The sequence below is a fragment of the Trichechus manatus genome, unplaced genomic scaffold (assembly GCF_000243295.1).
Source record: "Trichechus manatus latirostris isolate Lorelei unplaced genomic scaffold, TriManLat1.0 scaffold00093, whole genome shotgun sequence".
Lineage (NCBI taxonomy): Eukaryota > Metazoa > Chordata > Mammalia > Sirenia > Trichechidae > Trichechus > Trichechus manatus.
This window is the reverse complement of record NW_004444029.1, coordinates 7,046,917-7,059,940: the sequence shown is the minus strand read 5'-3', so window position 1 is coordinate 7,059,940 and position 13,024 is coordinate 7,046,917. Positions and strand designations below refer to the sequence as shown.

Here is a 13,024-nt window from a genome sequence, read left to right as displayed (position 1 = left end):
CTGCCAACCTTTTGCCAAGCTTAACAGTTTGCACCACCCTGGGTCTCCGGATTATTCCATAGGGGTCTAGAAGTCTCCTCTTTAGGACTGATGCCCGCCTGCATGACTGGACCTGCCCATCCGGTGCTTGACTTGGGGTGGTACGTTCCTGGGATCCGCACATGCAGGTGTAGACTAGCCTTGTAGTAGAGAGATGCAGCCTCTGGCACACAGGCCAAAGTTTGCCCTGAAGGTGTGGCTTCCGGCCTCCACTGTGGCAACCTCTCTGCCTGGAGCATTTGCAGAGTTTGCAAAGTGACTTTTTTGTCCTAAACCAGGGCCCGTCCCTCCTCCCCACCACAGCACCATCCTGCCTCATGCCCGTTGACCCCTAAGGCACCCACCTGGTGACTCCTGACAATGTGATGGTGTGTGATTCAGCAGAAGCGGATGTGGCTCGAGGCCTGAGCAAAGCCCTGCAGTGCTCATGCTGCTGTGGCCAAGGGGCTGTGTTAGGTGGAAACCATCCCTGCCATGGGTGTCCACTCGGGCATTTCTTTGGGGACAGCTTTGCAGCCACCTGTTGGGCTCTGACCAGGCAGAGACATGTTGGATTCCAGGAACTGACAGAATACCAATGGAGATGTTTCAACAAACAGATGCAACGCTGGAAGTGCTCACTTATCTATGCCAAGAAATTTGGAAGACAGCTACCTGCCCACCTACTGGAAGAGATCCATATTTGTGCCCCTTCCAAAGAAAGGTGATGCAACGGAATGCGGAAATTAAATAAATATCATTACTATCACAGGCAAGTAGAATGATGCTGAAGATAATTCAAAAGCGGTTGCAGCAGTACATCGACACAGAAGGGGGTCCCGTCGGGGCGGGGTCACAGATTCCATCCCTGGTTCCTCGAGTGGAGCGGCCACAGGAATTACCCCTCCGTGTACCCCATCATGGCTAACTTGCCTCCCCAGCAGACCGGGCAGGCGGCAGCCAAGCCCACGGTTGTCAAGCCTGGGTCATGGAACGGAGTCCATCCTTCCTGTGGAATTCGACACAGAACATGTTGCTTCCATGCAGTTTGTGCACCGCTCAGCACATGAGAAGTAGAGCTTTGGGGAGATGCCTGTGCCCCCGAGATGTGACCACCCAGATGGCGCAAGAAGCCTGGTGGGGCCTCTTGTTTCCTAGGCCAGGGCTTCTTGAAGGCGAGAGAGCGTTTCTGCCACCTCTGAGGCCTGCATTTTGATGCTGTTTCTCCTCTGGGCCCACGGTTTGGATTTATTCTGAGTACTAGGAACCGCTGGCAGGTTCTAAGCAGGAGAGAGATGACCTAATTAAGGTTGTAAATATCACTGGTTTCCATATAGGAGTCTGGGCGGTGCTGTGGTTAAGCACTTAGCTGCTAACCGGAAGGTTGGCAATTCAAACCCACCAGTCACTCCACTAGAACAAGACGTGGCAGTCTGCTTCCCTAAAGATTACAGCCTTGGAAACTCTATGGGGCAGTTCTAGTCTGTCCTATAGGATCAAACATGCGATCAAATGCATTGATAATTACTGGTGATTGAAATGTGAAAATTGGAAACAAAGAAGGATCACTAATTGGATAATATGGCCTTGGTGATAGAAACAATGTGGGGGATCGCATGATAGAATTTTGCAAGACCAGTGACTTATTCATTAAATTCCTTTCTTCAACAACATAAACGGCGACTATACACGTGGACCTCCTTAGACGGAATACAAGGGAATCAAATCGACTACACCTGTGGAAAGAGACGATGGAGACGCTCAATATCATCAGTCAGAACAAGGCCAGGGACCAACTGTGAAACAGACCATCAATTGCTTATATGCAAGTTCAAGCAGAACTGAAGAAAATTAGAACAAGTCCACAAGAGCCAAAGTACGACCTTGAGTATATCCCACCTGAATTTGGAGACCATCTCAAGAATAGATTTGACACATTGAAGACTAATGGCTGAAGACCAGATGAGTTGTGGAATGACATCAAGGACATCATACATGAAGAAAGCAAGAGGTCATTTAAAAAGACAGAAAAAAAAAAAGAAAAGAAAAGACCAAAATGGATGTCAGAAGAGGCTCTGAAACTTACTCTTGAACGTTGAGTAACTAAAGCAAGAGGAAGAAATGAAGTAAAAGAACTGAACAGAAGATTTCAAAGGGCAGCTCGAGAAGACAAAGAAAAGTATTATAATGAAAGATGCAAAGATCTGGAGTTAGAAAACCAAAAGGGAAGAACACTCTGTGCATTTGTCAGGCTGAAAGAACTGAAGGAAAAATTCAAGCCTCGAGTTGCAACATTGAAGGATTCTGCAGGAAAAATATTAAATGATGCAGGAAGCATCAAAAAAAGATGGCAGGAATACACCGAGTCACTGTATCAAAAACAATTGTTTGATGTTCAACCATTTCAGGAGGTAGCGTATGATCAAGAACCGATGGTGCTGAAGGAAGAGGTCCAAGCTGCACTGAAGGTATCGGTGAAAAACAAGGCTCCAGGAATTGACGGAATACCAGCTGAGATGTTTCAACAAATGGATGCGAACGTATGCAACGCAAGAAGCACTCACTTGTCTATGCCAAGAAATTTGGAAGACAGCTGCCTGCCCACCGACTGGAAGAGATCCATATTTGTGCCCATTCCAAAGAAGAATACTGCATGGTTTAAAATCAGGAAAGACTGCGTTAGGATTGTAACCTTTCACCATACTTATTCACACTGTATGCTGAGCAAATAATCTGAGAACCTGGAGTATGTGAAGAAGAACGGGTCATCAGGATTGGAGGAAGACTCATTAACAACCTGTGATATGCGGATGACACAACCTTGCTTGCTGAAAGTGAAGAGGACTTGAAGCACTTATTGATGAAGATCAAAGACTACAGCCTTCAGTATGGATTACATCTCAACATAAAGAAAACAAAAATCCTCACAACTGGCCCAATAAGCAACATCATGATAAACGAGAAAAGATTGAAGTTGTTAAGGATTTCATTTTACTCAAATCCACAATCAATGCCCATGGAAACAACCTTGGGCAAATCTGCTGCAAAAGACCTCTTTATAGTGTTAAAAAGCAAAGACGTCGCTTTGAGGACTAAGGTGCACCTGACCCGAGCCATGGTATTTTCAATCGCCTCTTATGCATGCGAAAGCTGGGCAGTGAATAAAGAAAACTGACGGAGAATTGATGCCTTTAAATTATGATGCTGGCAAAGAATATTGAATATACCATGGACTGCTAGAAGAACGATTCAATCTGTCTTGGAAAAAGTACAGACAGAATGCTCCTTAGAAGCAAGGATGGCGAGGCTTTGTCTCACATACTTTGGACATGCTATCAGGAAGGATCAGTCCCTGGAGAAGGACATCATGCTTGGTAAAGTAGACATTCAGTGAAAATGAGATGGATTGACACAGTGGCTGCAACAATGGTCTCAAACATAGCAAGGAGTGTGAGGATGGCGCAGGACCGGGCAGTGTTTCATTGTGTTGTACACAGGATACTATGAGTCAGAACCGACTCAGTGGCACCTCCCAACAACATGAGTTGGAATCGACTTGACAGCAGTGGGTTGGCTGCCATATGGGGACAAGAGTGGGAGGCAGGAGCCCTGTTATCCACTAGGCGGCTCATGTGGGCAGTGAGGGCAGCTCAGGTGAGGGTGGTGGCAGTGGTGTTCCAGGAGTTGGAGGTGATGTGGAAGTGGGTCTTCTCAGCGTTGATGTGGGGTCCCAGCCCAGGGGGCACCCAGATGGAAGGAGGGAGGTACCCAGGCTAGAGTACCTAGTCTACAAAATCCTCTTTATCCTTCTTGTCTGTATCAGAGAAAGAATTTTATGACCTCGTATAATTCATTATTTTCCTCAAGAAAACTCAGCTGGGAAGGGACCTTGTTGTCGACTCCTCTGGATTTCACAGATGGGGGACCAGAGGTTCTGAGCTGGTAATACACTTAGGCCTCCTCGTCTCCGATCTGGCGCTCTTTTCACTTCCTCTGATCTTCTCTTCGACAGACGGCTCATAGCCGCTGCTCGATGATCAGCTTGGCTTCTTTTAGCTTTTTATTTTAGATGTAATTCAAGATTCCTAAGGCCGGGGATCATGTCTTAGTCTTCCTTTTCGCTCCCTAGCGTCTAGCATCATTGTTGGCACAAACATAGAAGTTCGAGAAATATTTGCTCGTGAGCTGTCCTGCCTGTCGGGGTGCCCACAGCCACAGGAGTCCCTCTTCCCCGCACGCCATCGAGGCTAGCCTGCCTCCCCAGCAGCCCCTGAACCCCACAGCCAAGCCCACACCATGGGGGCTGGGGGTGCACAGAGCAGAGCCTCCCGCCCACAAGGGAGGGACTGGGGACAGAGTTCTTCTCAACTAACTGCTACAGGATGACTACAGTTAGTGCTGGAGTCTGATTGGGATGGGTGTTAGTGTTTCACTGTTGCCTTCCTGGGACCCTCACTTGTCTATCAGCAAGCACTCATGAGGAGTAAAATGGTAGATTCTGACACCTGTCCTCAGCGACCTGGCCTGCGGCAGTGAGGGCAGAACGTCATGGTTGTCACAGGAGTGACGGAGCAGTTACCCCTCGTAGGTGTCCGCCAGCCTTCCCCAGGCTGTGCCACCTCCCCTGGACTGGTGTCCTTTGAGTGGATGGAAGGAGACTGACTCCGGGTGCTGTGGTGCCCACCGCCACCCTTTCACTGAGCCATCTTTCCCAGCTGGGGCATTTAGGAGCTGTATTCAGAAGGAGCCCTGGTGGCACAGTGGTTAAAGCGCTTGGCTGCTAACCAGAAAAGTTGGTGGTTTGAACCCACCAGCTGCTCCGAGGGAGAAAGATGTGGCAGTGTGCTTCTGTAAAAGTTACAGCCTTGGAAACCCTATGGGCAGTTCTCCTCTGTCCTGTAGGGTCACTATGAGTTGGAATCGACTCGATGGCGACAGGTATTTAGTTTCCAGAGGACCCCTGGGACCCCGGAGAGTTGGTGGGGGCAGTTCTACACCTCCACGCTTCCCAGAGAGTCACCAGCACACAGGTCAGAGTGTTGGGCTCATCACACTAGTCGGTAATCTGGGTCAGGCAGGGTCCTTGTCCCGCCCGTCTCTCTGTCTGCCCCACCCCGGCGTCTGGGATGTTGCTTTGCACAAGCAGCACACAAGCAATGTTTCTCAAAGTGCATCACTGTTTAAGTGGTCAGAATGTGGTGCTGACTGACAGTGGACACAGGGCAGGGGTAGGTTCTCACCTTCCATGCAGGAGACCTGGGTTTGATTCCCGGCCAGTGTACCTCATGCACAGCCACCACCCGTCTGTCTGTGGAGGCTTGAGTGTTGCTATGAAGTTGAACAGGTTTCAGTAGAGCTTCTAGACTATGATAGACTAGAAAGAAAGGTCTGGTGATCTACCTCCAAAAATCAGCCAATAAAAGCCCTATGGATCACAACAGTCCAATCTGCAGCTGATGATGGGAATGCACAGGACAGGGCAGCGTTTCGTTCTGTTGTGCGTGGGGTTATCATGATTTGGGGGCCAACTCCATGGCATCGGACAACGGCAACAACGGACACATCGTTCATTTAGTCCGTGTATTGAGGATTTACTAAGTGCCTGCACGCATATACTTACAATTATTAATACATGTTTTCCATTTTGAATTAATAAGTGGAAAATAAAATATAAATCCTTGCTCATAACAGAAAACAGTAGTGTACATGGAAACTAGCCAAACCTATTCCAATTCTTCCCTCTTTGTTATATGGACTTCCTAACAAGTTCCATACATGACTAAGTGGGAGCCGTAAACATTTTCTCCCCTCTATGGGAATATAAACAAGAGCTAACAAACAAAGGAAAACCTAAAGGGTTCCAAAGTCACAGAACAAATGACAGCAAGTTAGGGCAGGAAGAGCTCCTATTACTCTGTTAATGTAACAACAAGATGTATGTTGCCAACAAGTTGGGCCATTCCCAATTGGCTCTTCACCCTCCATTTAGCAACCACATCCTTCTTGTCCTGTCCCCTGCCTGCAAGATACTGGTGTTAAAGAGTGGCAATTGAGCTTTCTCAGCTGCTGGCAGCTTGGGAAGATCAAGACTTCCTTGAGGTCAGCCTCCTCTCCCTAAACAAATCACTGGCTCAACCAGGAGGACATTGCAGCTTTTGCTGGGAAGAAATGTCTGCATTTTCTGTAACCCTTTGTAGAGACCATGTATGTGAAGTCCTGGGGGACCTCAGTCCCATCCTGAGAGGATGGCTCCTATCCACATATCTAACTCAGAACTTTCTGTTGGGCTCCAGACCCATGTTTCAAAGTGCCTTGAACATCCCAAGGATGGCTCAAGTTTGCGCTGACTGCACTGCCAAGCTCATACACATAGACACGCATATACATACGTGCACACACATGCACATATGTACACCCCATATACACACACATGTACACACAATACACACACACACGTGCATACATATACATATATACACCCCACACATATACATACACATACACACATGTACATACCATACACACGTGCACACACATACACGTACATCACACATACACACATGTATACAGACCCCACACCCATATACATACACATACACAAACCTATATACACACAGGCATACACACATATATACCTATCCCCCCCCACATACACATATTCATATCATACACACATATACACATACATACACATCCACAGTACATATATACACACATACGTGAGTACAAACATACCCCTCACACATACACACCTATACATGCATGTGTACACACAACACACATACATATACATGCACATATGCATACTGTACACGTGTGCACACACATATATACATACCCCACACTCATACATACACACCATACACACCTATACACACATGTGCACACAGTATCTAAAGAAAGGGAGACCCGAGGAGGGTGGCACCATAGGACTTCGGGCTCACACACACGCGGTGGCCTGAGAGGTCCTGGCCAAGGGCTGCCCTTTCCCGCTGAACCCTTCTTGTGTCCTCGTGTCACTTCTGTGCCACTATTAGCAGTACAGTGTTTGCAAGTAGACACCACTCTTTCTGGGAGTCCTGCTGTTTAAGGGCAGCTAGGTCTGGGAGGGAAGGAACCCCGGGGGCGCAAAGGTTAAGAGCTTGGCTGCTAACCGAAAGGTTGACAGTTCAAACCTACCAACCACTCCGAGGGAGAAAGATGTGGCAGTCTGCTTCCGTAATGGTTTACAGGCTTGGAAACCCTATGGGGCAGTTCTACTCTGTCCTGTAGGGTCACTGTGAGATGGAATCGCCTCAGTGGTGATGTTTTTGGGTTTTTTTTAGGTCTGGAAGTAGTCGTGCCTTTCTGTGAAAGACTCAGGGAGAGTGAGATGGACAGGTCATTTAGCAGACTTCTTAGGCAGGAGGCTTTGTGAGTGGAGCAGGGCGTGACGAGCCGAGCCGAAGGACAGAGATGCTCGGCCGCGGAGGCCAGCTGGTGCGGGCTCTTCTGCAGCACGGAGTCTCTTAGGACAGCTGAGCATTGGTCTCTAGACCCTCGTTCTTGCTCCCAGGGGACCTGTGGCAATGACCTTTTTAGGAATTGTGCTTGAACTTAGACTTTTTTTTTTAATCACCGTTAATTTAGACTCTTTGCCCCTTACAGTTCTCATCTGTGCTTTAGATGAACTGTTGTCAGTTTGACATATGCACACACACACATATATACATACCGCACATGCATACACGTAAATATGCATACCTTACACACCTATACACACATGTGCATACACATACACACATATATGCACACCCCCACACATATACATACACATGCACACTTATACATACATGTAGACACATGTACACATAACACATATACATATACACACGTATACATATGCACACCTATACACACATGTGCGTACACATAGACAATACATTTATACACATACCCCACACACATATACACACACAAATACCTACACACGCATACACAATACACACATGTATATATACACACATACACAGGTACATGCATATCCAACGCACATATATACACACATATACACAACTGTACAGGCACACGTACACATACACATAGCACACACATACACAGCTCCCCACATATACATATATGCACCTATACTCCCATGTGCATACACATATATACCCCCACACATACACACAAACACATAATACACACATACCTCCACACAAGCATGCACGCGTACACGTGCATGCCCACATACACACACGCGCACACATGCTTGCATGCACGCATTTTATATATACCACACCTGGGCTCAGGTCAGCACTGACTCCTTGCTTTCAAAAGTCTGCAAACAGTAGTTGCCTCAGCCCTCAGGAGCTCCTGGGTCGGCCCCTTCTTGCAGCCCCAGGTGATAATTCGCAGTGCTCCTGGTCTCCCTGGGCGCTTCAGCAGCCCCCCAACCCCTAACCGCCTCTGCTCCTGTCTGCCCTCTACCCTCTGCCTTAGTGGTGTTTGCACCACAGCGACTCAGCCCCCTCGCTCAGCGCACAGCTCACCTGGTCCGGGCTGACCGTGGCCTCTGCTCAACCACCGCTCCTCCAATGCACAGACACCACGCAGACGTCTCTGTATCTAAACCTCTGTCCCAAGGTGGGCTGATTCTCCTAGCCCAAAAGGAATCACTGGGTCACAAGGTCGGGATATTTTAAAGATTACTTTCCAGTCAGGAAACCGGTTTCCACTCCCCGCAGGTGTCTGAGGTTGCCCGGACGCTGCTCCCTTCCTAGTTCTGGAAGTGATGGTTACCAAACAAAGCAAAACACTTCGCTGATGGGATAACTTATGCTCTGTCACTGGGCTTTCAATTTGGGGTCGGTGGTTTGTAAAGTGGACTGTTTTCAGGTTTATTACCTACTTGTATTTCTTCCTCTGTGATCCGACCCTCGGTCCAGGTAAGTTTCCTCTTGTTCAGTAAAGCTTTTTCCAGACCCAGTGGTTCCAAAAGATGGTCACCGAAACTGTAACATCAGCATCACCCAGGAACTTGTTAGAAATGCAGATTCTCAGGCCCCGTACCAGACCTACAGAATCCAAAACTCTGGGGTGGGGCCCAGCCACTCTAACTAGCCCTCCAGGGCTACGGTGTGAGACCCCCTGCTCTCACCCACACCGCATGATGTCATAGAGTCACCATGAACCCACGTGTCCAGCAGGAGACCCTGAAGGACCCACCTGGCCTGACGCCGTCCTAAACGGCTTCGTGGCTGAGTGCAAACTCTGGATCCAGCCTCCCTGAGTTTGTAACCTGGCTCTACTTTAACCTAGCTGTGAGATCTCAGGATCTCAGGCAAATTACTTAACCTTTCTGGGCCTCGATTTGCTTATCTGTAAAATGGGGGGAAACAATACAGCCCACCTCACAGAGTTGTCGTGAGATTTAAAGGTTCCATACGTGTTAAACACTTAGCACAGTTCTGAGTCACAAAACTCAATAAATGTTAGGCTGCTAGTTATCTTAGTTATCTTGGTTATCTAGGGCTGCTATAACAGAAATACCATAAGCGGATGACTTTAACAAAGAGAAATTTATTCTTTCACAGGTTAGGAGGCTAGAAGTCCAAATTCAGGGCCCCAGCTTCAGGGGAAGGCTTTCTCTCTCTGTCGGCTCTGGGGGAAGGTTCTTGTCATCCATCTTCCCCAGTCAAGGAGTTTCTCAGCACAGGGACCCCAGATCCGAAGGACATGCTATTCTCCTGGCTCTTGTTTCTTGGTGGTATGAGGTTCCCCTGTCTCTCTGCTCGCTTCTCTCTTTTATATCTCTAAAGAGATTGACTTAAGACACAGTCTAATCTTGTAGATTGAGTCCTGCCTCATTAGCATAACTGCTGCTAATCCCACCTCATCAACATCATAGAGGTAGGATTTACAACACGTAGGAAAATCACAGCAGATGACAAAATGATGAACAGTCACACAATACTGGGAATCATGGCCTAGCTGGCAGATGTTTTTGAGGGACACAGTTCAATCCATAACACCACCCATTTGAATGATCACACACTCATGAGTCTGGGCCTGAGAGAAATAAGGCTGGATCTTAAAGAAACTCGGCTGTTAAGAGTCAAGTGGTTTTATAGTGAGTATGAGGCATAACACACCTGCTCTTGTTCCCGCCCCTTAAAAATATGCTTCTCCCTCCTCTTCCTTCCATCTACCCAGCCCTGCCTTCCCAAACTAAACATACAGCCTTAGATCGTCACTGTCCTATCAGTTTACATAAGGAGCACAAGCCACAGCCAACGTTGAGGAGAGCTCACTGTAGTACATCAGATGTCTCTGAGGGTTGAAGATGGGCTTATAATTCTATGCCATGTGGAAACTATTACAGCAGCATTTGCATTGGAGGTTAATATGAGATATATATGATATATATGTGATATATTACGTGATACGGCGTGGCACAACCGTGAAGTGCTCGGCCGCTAACTGAAAGGTTGGCGGTTTGAACCCCCTCCCAGCAGCTCCACAGGAGAAAGACCTGTCAATTTGCTGCCATAAAGATTACAACCTAGGAAACCCTGTGAGCAGTTCTGCTGTGTCACATGGGGTCTCCGTGAGCTGGAATCGACTCAACGGCACCGAACAACAACAATAAATACAGTGAAACCTGCGGGAGCCGAAACCCGACCGAACGGCCTTGTGTTTCTGGGGCTCGCAAGTTTTCTGCCTTTGACAGGGTGTTTGCCACTTTTCTATCGCTCCCCATTAAGAATCCTACCTTGTAAACACCCAGTGAGTTTTCCTTCTCTGACAGGTTTCTGCCTTACACAGGTTCAGTTTTCACTTCTTGTACTGTACACACACACACACACACACACACACACACACACACACACATTCTGTTACTGTTGTCAAAGAGGGGCCCCATCCTCACATAAGTTTGTGAAACAGCAAGTAGAGGTAGGTTAGACAATGTGCATTATGAGTCCTCGTGGTGAGAAGGTCATGTGCGATTTCCCCAGATTATGTGAACGTGCTGCTCTCTTTTCAAGGAGGATCTTATAGGGTTGGGGTTCCGTGGGAAATAGTTTGGGAAATGCTATCTTAGAGGAAAAAAGGAAGAGCTCTCCATGACTCGGATGACGTGTTGGTGGAGGGATTACAGGAAAGCCCCGTAGTGTATAGAATGTTCTGTACAGGAAGGAAAAGAGTAAAGGTGTTTTTCTGTTTAAAGCGGTAGCAGTGTGTTTTCTGGGTCTCCAGAGGCAATGAATTAAAAATGCCTCAGAAAAATGAACCGAAGTGTTCTGCCCCACTCCGCCCTACGCGAAACTCTAAGGAGATATTTGTTGGGTATTTTCTCTAACAAGACTTTGTAACTTTGTCCAAGACTGAGGAATTATCTTGCAGCCCTGATGGGACAGTGGTTATGAGCTTGCCTGCTAACCAAAAGGTCAGCAGTTCGAATCCACCAGCCACTCCTTGGAAACCCTACGGGGCAGTTCTGCTCTGTCCTATAGGGTCACTATGGGTCGGAATTGATTCGACTGCAATAGGTTCGGTGGTTTTTTTTTTTTTTTTGGAGGAATTATTGGAGGGGAAGGAAGGAATGGCCCCCTCACACTGGTCTCCTGCCCATGGATATTTCCAGATATTGATCTGTTAGCAGGCTATTCCTACCTGGATCTTCTCACATTTCCTACTCAAGAAAATTGAAAAAGTAATGATCCTCCCTTCTCTCTCTCTGTCCCTTTCCTTCTCCACTGCCCCACCTTGTGTCCCCCCCACCCTTGTCCTGCAGGGACCTTCTGCATCATCTCACTGTGCACCTGTGTGGCCGGGATCAACTTTGAGCTCTCCCGCTACCCGCGCTACCTGTACGGACTCCCCGACGACATCAGCCATGGCTACGGATGGTCCATGTTCTGTGCGTGGGGCGGCCTGGGCCTCACTCTAATCTCCGGGTTCTTCTGCACCTTGGCCCCTTCTGTCCAACCTGTCCCGAGGACCAACTACCCTAAATCCAGACCTGAGAATGGGACAGTGTGCTAAAAAAAACAATGATCAAATCACACACACACGCACACACACACACATATATAAATATATATATAATATACATATATAAAACAAAACAAAATCAAGGCGAGGCCAGGGCCAAGGTAGCAGTGAGTTGGCTCCGGCACCCGCATCTCCACGCAAGTTTGTGTTGACTCATCGCCGAGATGGGGAAAGCTTTCCCGTCGTGTGGCTCTTCTACCCATTCTTAACTTTTGGCTTCATGGTTTCTTGAAGACAGAGTGAACATCACCCCTCTCAATGGCGTCTCCATTCCTGTCACTCACAAGGATGGGGTGGTATGCTGGGAAGGGACAGTGTGGTGTCGTTTGAAGCAGCCCAGACGTAGAGAAGGACGTGCCATTCACTGGGCCAGCAGGAGAGGACACCATCCCCACCGGACCTGTCACCAAGAACCAAAGCCCTTAGTCCATAGAATGTAGCCCCACCTTTGAGGCCACATTCAGAACCACTTCTCTTCCAGCTCCTCCTCGTTGGATTTCCCTCCTGGCCTACCAGCGACACACAAGACTTGGAAGAGAAAGCAAACTAAGAAGGAAGTTTTCCCTTTGCTGCCAAACTTTCGAACAAAGTTTTAGAGGTGGGAAGGGGGGAGAACTCCATGTTGAGAGGCAAGATGCACATCAATAAGTGGACACCTCAGTGGATGCTCAGAAGACCCCGTCTTATCTTCCAGCTGCCTTACATCCAGGTTTACCGAGAGGCTGCCCCACCCTGACCCCCACCAGCACTCCCTGGGCAGATAGGAGCCTTGGAGTGATGCTGTGATATGACGTGTGTGTGTGTGTGTGTGTGTGTGTGACCATGTTGGGCGGTTTTCCTTCTTTTCTTCTCCACCTTTTCAATGGAAATATCGCATTAGGACTGTTTTCACTGTCATGTGAGGTGGTTTCATGGCCTAAGATGGAGGCTCAGAGACCTGGGAGGTACCAGGAGGGGAAAGCCTAAGTGG

The 13,024-nt window shown here is 48.0% G+C and overlaps 1 protein-coding gene across 1 annotated transcript in view; it reads left to right on the top strand.

The window, feature by feature from the left end:
• TMEM178B (transmembrane protein 178B) overlaps positions 1–12,045 on the top strand; it is a 396,357-nt gene extending 384,312 nt beyond the window's left edge. The window contains exon 4 of the mRNA XM_004382380.1: positions 11,795–12,045. Coding sequence (XP_004382437.1) covers positions 11,795–12,045 — 251 coding nt within the window. The remainder of the gene's footprint in view (positions 1–11,794) is intronic.
• The last annotated feature ends 979 nt before the right edge of the window (positions 12,046–13,024 follow it).